This window comes from Petromyzon marinus, chromosome 69 (assembly GCF_048934315.1).
Source record: "Petromyzon marinus isolate PM22_M1 ecotype Great Lakes invasive population chromosome 69, UKy_Petmar_22M1.pri1.0, whole genome shotgun sequence".
NCBI lineage: Eukaryota > Metazoa > Chordata > Hyperoartia > Petromyzontiformes > Petromyzontidae > Petromyzon > Petromyzon marinus.
The window spans coordinates 3292328-3308420 of NC_133735.1; the positions used below are offsets into that span (position 1 = coordinate 3292328).

At 49.5% G+C, this 16093-nt stretch overlaps 1 protein-coding gene across 2 annotated transcripts; it reads right to left on the reverse strand.

The window, feature by feature from the left end:
- Positions 1 to 992: 992 nt before the first annotated feature.
- SLC7A6OS (solute carrier family 7 member 6 opposite strand) lies at positions 993 to 14845 on the reverse strand. 2 transcript variants are annotated; one of them, XM_076054987.1, is made up of 6 exons: positions 14738 to 14839; positions 14514 to 14704; positions 7663 to 8304; positions 2650 to 2991; positions 2393 to 2516; positions 993 to 1828 (listed from the first exon to the last, which is right to left on the reverse strand). In XM_076054987.1, the coding sequence occupies exons 1-6, from the start codon at positions 14814 to 14816 to the stop codon at positions 1704 to 1706; spliced, it is 1503 nt and encodes a 500-aa protein (XP_075911102.1). In that variant the 5' UTR covers positions 14817 to 14839; the 3' UTR covers positions 993 to 1703. The 2 variants fall into 2 exon arrangements, with proteins under 2 accessions (XP_075911102.1, XP_032834824.2); XM_032978933.2 differs by having other exon boundaries at positions 14514 to 14845.
- Positions 14846 to 16093: the final 1248 nt, after the last annotated feature.

Below are 16093 nucleotides of genomic sequence, written 5' to 3' on the forward strand. Positions count from 1 at the left end.
TACCTATGGGAAAATGCATTGATAAATTGTGAATTGTCAACTTTAAGTTTTATTCCGAAATACATTTTGGGAAATGTTTTGGGGGGAGGGGGTCATTAAGGGTGACAATCACAGGAAGATGACAAAAAAAATCGATTACGGGGAAATGTTTAAAAACGCTGGCAAAAAAACCCGATATTCTATGAGAAGACTCGCCTAAATTAGGCCTAGGCTGCCGATAATCACCACGGCGTAGAAAGACGAGAGCCAATGAAGGAATTCACTTCTCAGAAATGACTAGAAAAATGTGGCCAACTTTGGCCAAATTTTGCGTGAGGATATTCGTTAAACTCACCGATTTTTTTTTATAGCGTAGCATTCATAACAGGTTTTTGGGTTCGATGACCCGCCACCACCCGACACTTAGTAAAGTTTGTCACGTAAACAAAACATGCCAATTCGTGACTAGTTCAGCACACCGGTGTGTTGGAGAGCAAATCCACGTTTATAATAGCATAGCAAGGGCTTCTTAAAGAAAAATGACACGATGCAGATTTGGTGAATTTTGGCGAAAAACAACATAGGATGGTGGCAATTTATTTGTTAAATTCTCCAGTTTGTATTTACTGTACAGCAGAGTCTTTCAATTTAATGGGAGTCAGTTTAATTTTTTTTCAAATGAAAGGAACTCACACGTCTATGTCCACCCTCCCACGTGTCCACCCTCCCACGTGTCCACCCCGTGTGTCCACCCCATGTCCACCCTGCCTGTCTGTACACCCTTCCATGTCCACCCACCCCATGTGTCCACCCAGTGTCACCCACGCCTGTCTCCCTTTGTGTCCACCCTGCCTGTGTCCACCCCGTGTCCACCTCACACGAAGGGAGACACGGATGAGGGTGCAGACTAATCTCCATCCATCCTTTCTGTACAACGGGATCGAGCGTACCGAAGTTGTACACAGAGTTCGTTATCAGCCCAGGGAACAGGGGTCACAGATGAGGGTGGGTCATTGTCAAGGCAACAAATATTTTATTATTCATTAATCATCATTCTTATCATTATCATCGTAATAATAAGTCTTACCAAGTCCCACGACACTCTGCCAAGCTTTCTCAGGACGGTGTTGTCGATTCGGCACGTCGTCACTGCGACACGCGCCGCCCATGATGACGCGGAACGCACGCACCGTTATAACGTGTCAACGATTATGACATGCCACCCTGTCATAACGCGTCACCCGTTAGAATGCGGAACACAAGCGATGTTATAACGCCGTTCCTGAGCGGTCGACGATGAGCCACTTTCTTGAGCTGTACGGGCGACGCAGCGCAGTGGTAGAGTGCGTGGAACGATATGGCAATGCAGAGCGGGGTCGTGCCTCAGCTGTGCCGCCATCTCACCGCCTGGCATGCGTGGTCGTACGTCGCTTTCACACTGGACATCTGGAGGAGTCAAGATTCCTCCGCTATAAATAAATATTTTGTGATTTCGCCAAAGGTTATAATTATTACATTATTCATGGGGTAATTGTTTTCGCTTAACGGAGGCGAGGTGTTATCTCCCTCGCCTGGCATGCAGGAGGTCGTGTGTTCGATTCAGACCCTGACGCATGCTAGGGCCACAGGTGAGGGTCAGGGCTAGGACCACAGGTGAGGGTCAAGGTTGTGGTTATAGCTCAAAGGCGAGTGCTATGGTGAGCGAGCTAGGGTGATTGAGCGAGTCAGTCCGAGTCGTTGGCGACGAGGTCGAGTGTGTAGTCGTACTGGAAGTCCTCCCCCACCGAAGACCGGTAGCGTCCACCGAGCGAGTAGCTCTCCTCCCCACTGTCGCTTGACAGCTCCGAGTCTGTGAGATGCGCTCAAGGTGGACGTGCGGGGTGGATGCAAGGGGTAGACGCACGGACAGGGAGAGACCCGCGGGGTAGACACGCGGGGAGACACGTGGGTGACACAGGGAGACAAAGGGAAACACGGGGAGACAGGGACACAGGAAAGCAGATAAATGGGAGGCGAAAACGGAACAATCATACAAAGACAAAGATTCCCCATATAGCCTTAGCAGACTGCCGGGGTAAGTGCTGTTAGCGAGCACCTTTGAAGGCCAGCACGGCACACGAAGGGGTGGGTGGCCAGCACCACGCCCACCTTGCTGCCTTTGTCTCTCCGGTGCTGTTTTATACACACTGCCCCAAGTACTCATTTAGGGCTGAGTCAACCTAGGGGTAAGACCTAGGACCGTTGGGATAATCACCATCGACCGATGCTGGCTGTGAGCAGTGATCGAACTCAGAATGGGAATATTTACTAACAAAATCTCGATTTTTCCTGGAGATAAATCTGATGGAGCTTTTTACAGACGTCCCGCACCGGCTTTGAGGCTGAGCCGACCTAGGTGGGCCCCGCGTCTCACCGCAGAAGAACTGCTTCTCCTCGTCAAAGTCGCGCTCATCAGGATAGTCATTGCGCCAGTTCCCCTCGTCGTTCTCATCGTCCTCCTCCTCGAAGGCCTCCTCGGCCACCTCCTCGTCCGCCACCTGATGACCAGAGGTGGAAAGGGGTCGGGGGGGCAGTCAATATAGCAGTACAGTACAACGTCGCACATTATCACTGACAGCTGCCACTGAGGGTGACCCTTGGCTAGACCACAACAACACCACCACCACCCACCAGCCGTCCGTCCTCGTCGGCGAAGAAGTACGGCTGAATGGACAGCACTCGATCGATATCTGTGAGTCCAACGTCTCCTCCTCCTCCTCCGCCCTCCTCCTGCAGCTCCATGCTGGCATCCGCCGCTCCATCTCCTCCGGGTCCGCCACCACCGCCAGCGTGGCAGTAGTAGAGGTCGTAGACGTAGTCCGTGCGGCGCCTCTGCTGTGCCACCGGTGATGGTCGTGATGGTGAGGATGGTGACGGCGAGGATGGTGGTGGTGAGTCGGAGATGCGGAGCTTCTCGCGGATCAGCTCCACGGAGTTGCAGAGGATGGCCGAGGGGGAGGGGCGCCGCCCTCGCTGTGAGAGGGAGGGAGGGGCGAAAGATGTTCAACATACATAGACTTACATTTTATGTACTGTGTTAAATCGGACTTGGATCTTGTGTTCATGATTGTGGAAATCGTTTTGGCTACTCCTACTATGTATGGCAAGGTGATGGTTTTTATTGGATCCTGAGATGGCTCCTTCCTCACGGTTGGGGTGATGGCTTTGCGGATTGTGTAGTCAGAATATCCATTCGCCTTAAGAGCTTGGTGTACGTGTTTGAGTTCACTGGTTAGGTGTTCATGGTCAGAGATGCATTGAGCTCTATGGTGCAGCGTTGTGATGAGGGAATTCTTCTAGGATGGATGGTGGTGGGAATCAGGTTTTAGGTAGGCGTCAGTATGGGTTACTTTTTCTGCAGACAGAATGGCTCTGAGCCATCTGGTCTCTTTTTGATTAGGACATCCAAGAAGGGTAGCATGCCATCCTTTTCTACCTCCATGGTGAATTTGATGGCTGGGTGTATGGAATTGATGTGGTTGAGGAATTGGTTCAGAGCCGGTCGGCCATGTGGCCAGATGACAAACGTGTCATCCACGTACCTCTTCCACAAGGACGGGCATAGAGTGGATGTCTGGATGGTGTCCATCTCAAATTTTTCCATGAAAATATTGGCTACAACTGGAGATAAGGGAGAACCCATTGGGGGTGCCTTCAGTTTGTTTGTAGGATGTTCCATTCCAGGTGAAGTATGTATTGGTGAGGCAGTGTCTCACCAGGGCTGGTACATCAGCATTCAATCCTTGTTGGACCAAATCTTCAATGATTGCAATGGTATTGGGCACAGGAAATTTGGGGAACAAAGAAACTACGTCAAAACTAACGAGCAAATCACCTGGGGACAGTGAGATGTCTTTAATTGACGATACCAGGTGAGCTGAGTTAAGTATAGAAAAGGTGGTCTGACCATTGAATGGCTGCAAGGTCTCAGACAGATATCGGGCCAGTTTGTAGGTGGGTGAGCCAATGGTGGATTTTTGGCAAGCCATATAATCTGGGTGGTCTAGCAGCAGAAGGTTTTAAGGAGCTGAATCAGTGGTGATGCTGTTCGTTTTTGTAACGAGGCTGTTGGTGGGATTCCTTTTAATTTTTGTGTAGCTACCATCATTAAGTAGGTCCTGAATTTTGTTATTGTACACGGTTTTGTCCATGATGACCGTGGCATTGCCCTAGTCAGCTGAGAGGATGACGATATTATCCCTCTTTCAATTGAGATAATTCAAAACGCTCATCCTTACTGATGTTGCTGACTGGTATCTTAGTGCTTTTGAGGGTTGCAGCGATTTCAGATCTTGTCACATCTGCAGCGATGTGTCACAAACCCTTAAGAGCTACATCGACCTGGGCAATGATGGCATCCACTGGTATGTGTTTGGGGGTGATGCGAAGTTCAAACCTTTAGCCAAAACCGACTTTAGACCATCGGAAATTGGGCTATTACTCCGATTAATAACAACCTTGTCAACGTATAACTTTTTAACGTGTGAATCTGGTTTCTTCTTAGAAATCAGGTTATCTTTACATTTAGGTGATATTGTAGCAGCTGATGAAGCAGTAATGTTATCTATATGTTCCCAATCAGATGTAGCATTTTTTTCTGTCAATGTTAAGTGTGATTTCAAGAGTGTCTTGTCTACGTGATCTATTTCTGTACGGAGCAGTCTAATTCTCTCTGAGATCAGAGCCAAGCTAGCCCTGAACAAATTCGTTTGGCATTGGAAGATGTGATGGCAGCAGAAGTTAGTGTAAATGAGATCGGTATTAAAGTCTACATCATAGACTGCCAATACGCTCACTCAGTTTAATAACCATTGCTGCAGTCTACATCATAGACTGCCAATACACTCACTCAGTTTAATAACCATTGCTACAGTCTACATTATAGACTGCCAGTACACTCACTCAGTTTAAAAACCATTGCTACAGTCTACATTATAGACTGCCAATATGCTCACCCAGTTTAATAACCATTGCTACAGTCTACATCATAGACTGCCAATACACTCACCCAGTTTAATAACCATTGCTACAGTCTACATCATAGACTGCCAATACACTCACTCAGTTTAATAACCATTGCTACAGTCTACATCATAGACTGCCAATACACTCACTCAGTTTAATAACCATTGCTACAGTCTACATTATAGACTGCCAATACACTCACTCAGTTTAATAACCATTGCTACAGTCTACAATATAGACTGCCAGTACACTCACTCAGTTTAATAACCATTGCTACAGTCTACATCATAGACTGCCAATACACTCACTCAGTTTAATAACCATTGCTAGAGTATACATTACAGACTGCCAATACGCTCACTCAGTTTAATAACCATTGCTACAGTCTACATTATAGACTGCCAGTACACTCACCAAACTTAATAACCAGGCTACAGGCTACATTAGTGTTTTTTTGTTGTTTATTCTTTTCATTACTTTTATTCACTTTTTTATTATTCTTTTTCTATCTACGTGACTTTACCGAAAGAACCAAAGGATATACAAAGATTAACACAGAAACCCAAAACTACAGATACCCACAGACTCATCATAAAGAGAACCATAGACTTACACAGACACCCAGACTTATAGATACCCACAGACTCATCATAAAGAGAAACATAGACTTACACAGAGATCCACACTTACAGATACCCACAGACTCATCATAAAGAGAACCATAGACTTACACAGAGACCCACACTTACAGATACCCACAGACTCATCATAAAGAGAACCATAGACTTACACAGACACCCAGACTTACAGGTACCCACAGACTCATCGTAAAGAGAACCATAGACTTACACAGAGACCCAGACTTACAGATACCCACAAACTCATCATAAAGAGAACCATAGACTTACACAGAGACCCACACTTAGAGATACCCACAGACTCATCATAAAGAGAACCATAGACTTACACAGAGACCCAGACTTACAGATACCCACAGACTCATCATAAAGAGAACCATAGACTTACACAGAGACCCACACTTACAGATACCCACAGACTCATCATAAAGAGAACCATAGACTTACACAGAGACCCACACTTACAGATACCCACAGACTCATCATAAAGAGAACCATAGACTTACACAGAGACCCACACTTACAGATACCCACAGACTCATCATAAAGAGAACCATAGACTTACACAGAGACCCAGGCTTACAGATACCCACAGACTCATCATAAAGAGAACCATAGACTTACACAGACACCCAGACTTACAGGTACCCACAGACTCATCGTAAAGAGAACCATAGACTTACACAGAGACCCACACTTAGAGATACCCACAGACTCATCATAAAGAGAACCATAGACTTACACAGAGACCCAGACTTACAGATACCCACAGACTCATCATAAAGAGAACCATAGACTTACACAGAGACCCACACTTACAGATACCCACAGACTCATCATAAAGAGAACCATAGACTTACACAGAGACCCACACTTACAGATACCCACAGACTCATCATAAAGAGAACCATAGACTTACACAGAGACCCACACTTACAGATACCCACAGACTCATCATAAAGAGAACCATAGACTTACACAGAGACCCAGGCTTACAGATACCCACAGACTCATCATAAAGAGAACCATAGACTTACACAGACACCCAGACTTACAGGTACCCACAGACTCATCGTAAAGAGAACCATAGACTTACACAGAGACCCACACTTACAGATACCCACAAACTCATCATAAAGAGAACCATAGACTTACACAGAGACCCAGACTTAAAGATACCCACAGACTCATCATAAAGAGAAACATAGACTTACACAGAGACCCAGACTTACAGGTACCCACAGACTCATCGTAAAGAGAACCATAGACTTACACAGAGACCCACACTTACAGATACCCACAGACTCATCATAAAGAGAACCATAGACTTACACAGAGACCCAGACTTACAGATACCCACAGACTCATCATAAAGAGAACCATAGACTTACACAGACACCCACACTTACAGATACCCACAGACTCATCATAAAGAGAACCATAGACTTACACAGAGACCCACACTTACAGATACCCACAGACTCATCATAAAGAGAACCATAGACTTACACAGACACCCAGACTTACAGATACCCACAGACTCATCATAAAGAGAACCATAGACTTACACAGAGACCCAGACTTACAGATACCCACAGACTCATCATAAAGAGAACCATAGACTTACACAGAGACCCAGACTTACAGATACCCACAGACTCATCATAAAGAGAACCATAGACTTACACAGAGACCCAGACTTACAGATACCCACAGACTCATCATAAAGAGAACCATAGACTTACACAGAGACCCACACTTACAGATACCCACAGACTCATCATAAAGAGAACCATAGACTTACACAGAGACCCACACTTACAGATACCCACAGACTCATCGTAAAGAGAACCATAGACTTACACAGACACCCACAGACTCACACAGAAACCTATAGACTCATAAAGAGTTTGTCGTCCTTCCCCTGCACCTGCGATTAGCACAATTGCCTATGTACGGTGCGAAATAAATTCAAGACAAATGCATGACAATGACGACTAATTCATGACTATGACAACAATGGAATTCTCACAGCTCTCACCTCTCCCCTTTTCTTCCTCCGAGCCTCCACCGCAACCTCCTCCACCTCATCGTCCTCATCGTCGTCGCCCTCCTGTACAACGTCAAACACTTGGAAGAACCTTCCCATCTCCAACTCCGCATCATCATCACCACCACCACCACCACCTCCAACCTCCTCCTGTCCCTTCCCCACCACCACCACGACCTCTTTCACCTCCCTCCCTTCCACCACCTCCTCCGCTTTCTCCACCTCTTCCTTCGCAGCCCCAGCAGTGGGACGGCCGCCGCTCGCCCCCGGCAGGCGCGAGCGCTGCTGTGCCACCACGCGGTAGCGCCGCTCCTTCCAGGCGGCGCGACGCTCCTGGCGGCACTGCTGCAACGGCTGTGGTAGATACGCCGTGCGCCTGTGCTGCTCATGATGTGGCTGAGGCTGATTGTGCTCATGATGCTGAACCTGTGGCTTGTTTTTCTTTTGCTGATCATGATGCTGCTGCTGCTGCTGCTGGTGAGGCGGATGCTGTTCGTTCTGTTTATGCTCCTCCCGCTGATGAATCGGTCTCTTCTTCTGCTGATGAGTTTTCCTGCTCTGATTATTGTGATGATGCTGATATTGAGACCGCGCACACAGCAACGCTTGCCGCACGCTCTCCGGAGAGTCGTCCTTGCGAGGGGCACAAAAATACATTTCAGTTGTGTGTGGTGAGGCTCTCCACCACCCAACGGGTGTGGCCATTAAAACAAACGATCGCTCCGTCTGGGAGAGCGATGGGATGATGACGACGATGCGCAGCTCACTACGATCGTCCCAACTCGACTCACTCGCCCACCCACTCACTCACCCACACATTAACCCACTCGCTCAATCACTCACCTACTCACTCACCCACACGTTAATCCACTCACTCAATCACTCACCTACTCACTCACCCACACATTAACTCACTCGCTCAATCACTCACCTACTCACTCACCCACACATTAACCCACTCGCTCAATCACTCACCTACTCACTCACCCACACATTAACCCACTCACTCAATCACTCACCTACTCACTCACCCACACATTAACCCACTCACTCAATCACTCACCTACTCACTCACCCACACATTAACCCACTCACTCAATCAACTCACCTACTCACTCACCCACACATTAACCCACTCACTCAATCACTCACCTACTCACTCACCCACACATTAACCCACTCACTCATTCACCCCTCACTCACTCAACCATTCACCCAGTCACTCACCCACACATGAACCCACACACTCACTTACTCACCCACCCAAATTAATCACTCACCCACTGAATGAGCAATGTTAGTTCATAGGCAATGTCAGTCTATGGCCATCGTGAATTTATGAACAATGTTAGTCTATGAGTTTAACACGTAGGCTTTCGCGAACAATATCATCCATAATAGAGGTTGTTTTGGGTTAGATCATGTAAATATACAAATATTGTGTCGTTAAAACCCGCCACCACCCGACACAGCCAACTAGTAAGGGTTGTAACTTAAACAGAACGTGCCAATTCGTCACTAGTACAGCACTAACCGGTGTGTTGGAGAGCCAAGCCACAACATTTACAATCCGAGTACGACGTTTCGCCGGTAATTACAACTAGCATCATCAGGCGACAGACAGATTTGTGGAGAAGTCTTACCGTTCGGTTCCTTATATAGAGGCGTAGATGGGGTGACCACCCTTCTGTGCTCTTGCGCAAAGTGGGGGGGGATTACTGAGTCCACCTTAGATGATGCATGTGCAATATGCGAGCCCTTTGATCTTGTCCTTCCTGTCTATTGTGTGGATTGAGATACCAACGGAAAGCCCTTTGTAGACATGCATTTAAACAATGTATTATTTGATGATTTGCTTCCACGCAGCACTAAGGCGGTAGCTATCCGAACGGTTAAAATTATTTATATTTCTTTCAATTTCAATAGATTATCTAATTAGCCTTGGCCAGGAGTAGCTAGTTTTGCACAAAACTTCAACATTATCGAAATCAATTGAGTGTCCTTGTTGGCACGCGTGTTCTGCTACTGCTGACAGTTGCGTTTGGGATAATTTAATGTTTCTCTGGTGTTCTTTTAGTGTCGTGCTGATCATTTGTCCTGTTGTCAAACATAACATTTACCACACGTGTAGTCAATCCTGTACACACATTCTCTTGTACCAGATATTAATTTCTGTATTTTATGTACCGTGCCAAATCTGACTCGGACGTTTTGTTTTTACAAACATCTGGCTAGCTTACCAGTTTATTCCCGCAATGCACGGTGTTTTGATCGTTTTAATTACTTTGCGCAGTGTCAATGCTCGTGTTACTTGATTTGGTTTGGCATTCAATGCCCTGTTTATTTGTGCATCATTGTAACCGTTCATTTGCAGCGCTTCTCTAAACACGTTGAATTTCACTTCTCAGACTGCCACCATCTGACACTTTCTGAGCTCGATTAATGAGCGACTTGATAAGAGCAGATTTCTGCGCGGGGTGATTGCTTGACTGCCTTCAGATGGGCGTCAGTATTAGTTTTCTTTCGGTTAAACGCCGCGTGTTATGTTTCCATTTCGACCCCGTCCGAGCAGAATATCCAGAACTGGCAGAGTTCTGTCAGCTTGTACTGCACGTTCTGTTTACGTGACAACGCTTACTAGTCGGCTGTGTCGGGTGGTGGCGGGTTTTAACGACACAATGTTTATATATTTACGCGATCTAACTACATTTTTTTTATTGAAAACTAATTTCTTTAGAACTGCTTTTTGTTTAGAGTTTGTTGTCCGTCGCTGCACCTCCGATTATCACGGTTGGCTACATACGGTGAGAAAGAAGTTCAGCATGCATGCTGTTAATGCCTCGATTAATAATAATTATGAGACTGTTGCTGCTACCTACTACTGCCGCTGATGATACTGCGGCTGATAATGAAAATGCCTTTCGAAATTATTATCATGAGACAGATGCTGCTGCTGCTGATGATACTGCGGCTGTTACTGATAAAAAAAAATGCCTTTAATAATAATTTTGATGCTGCTGATGATGATGATGCTGCTGCTGATTCTGCTGCTGATAACAAAACAGTATTATCCGTGCCCATGACTCCCACTCACTACAGTCAGTGATACCACCACCCCTCACTTTTGAGCAATGCCGATCATCCTGCGGATGCTACTGTTGATGAACGTACCACTGCAAATACTAAAATAGTATTGACTATGGACGTACGCAGCCACCCAAACACACAGTCAGTTGCTTGTACAGTCGCCTTCACAGTCAACCTGACAGTCACCCTCATACTAGCACACAGTCACTCTCACAGCCACACCCAGTCAACCTCACACCCAGTCAACCTCACACCCAGTCAAACTCACACAGTCACCCTCACACAGTCAGTCAACCTCACACAGTCACCCTCACACAGTCATAGTCTAGCTCACAGTCACGCTCAGAGTCACCCTCACACAGTCACCCTCACACAGTCACCCCCACTCCACACACACAGTCACCCTCACACAGTCACCCTCACACAGTCACCCCCACTCCACACACACAGTCACCCTCACACAGTCACCCTCACACAGTCACCCTCACACAGTCACCCCCCACTCCACACACACAGTCACCCTCACACAGTCACCCTCACACACAGTCACCCTCACACAGTCACCCTCACACAGTCACCCTCACACAGTCACCCTCACACAGTCACCCACACACAGTCACCCTCACACAGTCACCCTCACACAGTCACCCTCACACAGTCACCCTCACATAGTCACCCTCACACAGTCACCCTCACACACAGTCACCCTCGCACAGTCACCCTCACACAGTCACCCTCACACAGTCACCTTCACACAGTCACCCACACACAGTCACCCACACACAGTCACCCTCACACAGTCAGTCACCCTCACACAGTCACCCTCACACAGTCACCCTCACACCACACACACAGCCGTCTTTACCCGCGAGCGAACCGTGCCAGCCAAGGTGCACACTCTGCTCTCCACCCTCACACCACACACACAGTCACCCTCACACCACACACACGGTCACCCTCACACAGTCACCCTCACACCACACACACAGTCACCCTCACACACAGTCACCCTCACAGTCACCCCCACACACACCGCCGTCTTTACCCGCGAGCGAACCGTGCCAGCCAAGGTGCACACTCTGCTCTCCACCCTCACACAGTCACCCTCACACAGTCACCCTCACACAGTCACCCTCACACAGTCACCCACTCACACAGTCACCCACTCACACAGTCACCCTCACAGTCACCCTCACACCACACACACGGTCACCCTCACACAGTCACCCTCACACCACTCACACAGTCACCCACTCACACAGTCACCCTCACAGTCACCCCCACACACAGCCGTCTTTACCCGCGAGCGAACCGTGCCAGCCAAGGTGCACACTCTGCTCTCCACCCTCACACAGTCACCCTCACACAGTCACCCTCACACAGTCACCCTCACACACAGTCACCCTCACACCACACACACAGTCACCCTCACACACAGCCGTCTTTACCCGCGAGCGAACCGTGCCAGCCAAGGTGCACACTCTGCTCTCCACCCTCACACAGTCACCCTCACACAGTCACCCTCACACACAGTCACCCTCACACCACACACACAGTCACCCCCACACACACAGCCGTCTTTACCCGCGAGCGAACCGTGCCAGCCAAGGTGCACACTCTGCTCTCCACCCTCACACAGTCACCCTCACACAGTCACCCTCACACAGTCACCCTCACACACAGTCACCCTCACACCACACACACAGTCACCCTCACACACAGCCGTCTTTACCCGCGAGCGAACCGTGCCAGCCAAGGTGCACACTCTGCTCTCCACCCTCACACAGTCACCCCCACACCACACACACAGTCACCCCCACACACAGTCACCCTCACACAGTCACCCTCACACAGTCACCCTCACCCACACACAGTCACAGCCGTCTTTACCCGCGAGCGAACCGTGCCAGCCAAGGTGCACACTCTGCTCTCCACCCTCACACAGTCACCCTCACACACAGTCACCCTCACACCACTCACACAGTCACCCTCACACACAGTCACCCTCACACAGTCACCCACACACACAGCCGTCTTTACCCGCGAGCGAACCGTGCCAGCCAAGGTGCACACTCTGCTCTCCACCCTCACACAGTCACCCTCACACAGTCACCCTCACACAGTCACCCTCACACAGTCACCCTCACACACAGTCACCCACACACAGTCACCCCCACACACAGCCGTCTTTACCCGCGAGCGAACCGTGCCAGCCAAGGTGCACACTCTGCTCTCCACCCTCACACCACTCACACAGTCACCCTCACACCACTCACACAGTCACCCTCACACACAGTCACCCTCACACCACACACAGTCACAGCCGTCTTTACCCGCGAGCGAACCGTGCCAGCCAAGGTGCACACTCTGCTCTCCACCCTCACACAGTCACCCTCACACACAGTCACCCTCACACCACTCACACAGTCACCCTCACACACAGTCACCCTCACACACAGTCACCCACACACACAGCTGTCTTTACCCGCGAGCGAACCGTGCCAGCCAAGGTGCACACTCTGCTCTCCACCCTCACACAGTCACCCTCACACACAGTCACCCTCACACCACACACACAGTCACCCTCACTCCACACACACAGTCACCCTCACACCACTCACACAGTCACCCTCACACAGTCACCCTCACACACAGTCACCCTCACACACAGTCACCCTCACACCACACACACAGTCACCCACACACAGTCACAGCCGTCTTTACCCGCGAGCGAACCGTGCCAGCCAAGGTGCACACTCTGCTCTCCACCCTCACACCACTCACACAGTCACCCTCACACCACTCACACAGTCACCCTCACACCACACACACAGTCACCCTCACACACAGTCACCCACACACAGTCACCCCCACACACAGCCGTCTTTACCCGCGAGCGAACCGTGCCAGCCAAGGTGCACACTCTGCTCTCCACCCTCACACCACTCACACAGTCACCCTCACACAGTCACCCTCACACCACACACACAGTCACCCACACACACAGCTGTCTTTACCCGCGAGCGAACCGTGCCAGCCAAGGTGCACACTCTGCTCTCCACCCTCACACAGTCACCCTCACACACAGTCACCCTCACACCACACACACAGTCACCCTCACTCCACACACACAGTCACCCTCACACCACTCACACAGTCACCCTCACACAGTCACCCTCACACACAGTCACCCTCACACACAGTCACCCTCACACCACACACACAGTCACCCACACACAGTCACAGCCGTCTTTACCCGCGAGCGAACCGTGCCAGCCAAGGTGCACACTCTGCTCTCCACCCTCACACCACTCACACAGTCACCCTCACACAGTCACCCTCACACCACACACACAGCCGTCTTTACCCGCGAGCGAACCGTGCCAGCCAAGGTGCACACTCTGCTCTCCACCCTCACACAGTCACCCTCACACAGTCACCCCCACACACACAGCCGTCTTTACCCGCGAGCGAACCGTGCCAGCCAAGGTGCACACTCTGCTCTCCACCCTCACACAGTCACCCTCACACAGTCACCCCCACACACACAGCCGTCTTTACCCGCGAGCGAACCGTGCCAGCCAAGGTGCACACTCTGCTCTCCACCCTCACACAGTCACCCTCACACAGTCACCCCCACACACACAGCCGTCTTTACCCGCGAGCGAACCGTGCCAGCCAAGGTGCACACTCTGCTCTCCACCCTCACACAGTCACCCTCACACAGTCACCCCCACACACACAGCCGTCTTTACCCGCGAGCGAACCGTGCCAGCCAAGGTGCACACTCTGCTCTCCACGGCTCCGGCGTCTCCGCGCCGGTCGTCCCGGGCCCGCTTGGAGGCGAGCAGCAGCAGCGCCTCCGGCGGCTCTGGAGCCGCCGTCAGCTTCCTCTTGACGCGCACCACCACCACCACACCAGCACCACCACCAGCACCACTTCCACCTCTAGTAGCACCACCACCAGCACCACCTCCACCTCTACTAGAGGTGGAGGTGGTGCTGGTGCTGCTGCTGGTGCTGGACACAGCAGCAGCGCCTGAGCAGCAGTCCGCCATTGCTGTCGATGAGGCGCGATGAGGGGCGGGGGGAGCGGGGGGGTGGGGATTGGAGGAGGAGCCGAGGGGTGAGGGAGGAGGGGGGAGGAAAAAACTGTGGCTCATGAATATTAACGAGGCAGTGGCTCATGAATATTAACGAGGCAGTGGCTCATGAATATTAACGAGGCAGTGGCTCATGAATATTAACGAGGCAGTGGCTCATGAATGTTAAAGAGGCAGTGACTCATGAATATTAACGAGGCAGTGGCTCATGAATATTAACGAGGCAGTGGCTCATGAACATTAACGAGGCAGTGGCTCATGAATATTAACGAGGCAGTGGCTCATGAATGTTAACGAGGCAGTGACTTATGAATATTAACGAGGCAGTGGCTCATGAATATTAACGAGGCAGTGACTCATGAATATTAACGAGGCAGTGGCTCATGAATATTAACGAGGCAGTGGCTCATGAATATTAACGAGGCAGTGGCTCATTAATGTTAACGAGGCAGTGACTCATGAATATTAACGAGGCAGTGGCTCATGAATATTAACGAGGCACTGGCTCATGAATATTAACGAGGCAGTGGCTCATGAATGTTAACGAGGCAGTGACTCATGAATATTAACGAGGCAGTGGCTCATGAATATTAACGAGGCAGCGACTCATGAATATTAACGAGGCAGTGGCTCATGAATATTAACGAGGCAGTGGCTCATGAATATTAACGAGGCAGTGGCTCATGAATATTAACGAGGCAGTGGCTCATGAATATTAACGAGGCAGTGGCTCATGAATGTTAACGAGGCAGTGACTTATGAATATTAACGAGGCAGTGGCTCATGAATATTAACGAGGCAGTGACTCATGAATATTAACGAGGCAGTGGCTCATGAATATTAACGAGGCAGTGGCTCATGAATATTAACGAGGCAGTGGCTCATTAATGTTAACGAGGCAGTGACTCATGAATATTAACGAGGCAGTGGCTCATGAATATTAACGAGGCACTGGCTCATGAATATTAACGAGGCAGTGGCTCATGAATGTTAACGAGGCAGTGACTCATGAATATTAACGAGGCAGTGGCTCATGAATATTAACGAGGCAGTGACTCATGAATATTAACGAGGCAGTGGCTCATGAATATTAACGAGGCAGTGGCTCATGAATATTAACGAGGCAGTGGCTCATGAATGTTAACGAGGCAGTGACTCATGAATGTTAACGAGGCAGTGACTCATGAATATTAACGAGGCAGTGGCTCATGAATATTAACGAGGCAGTGACT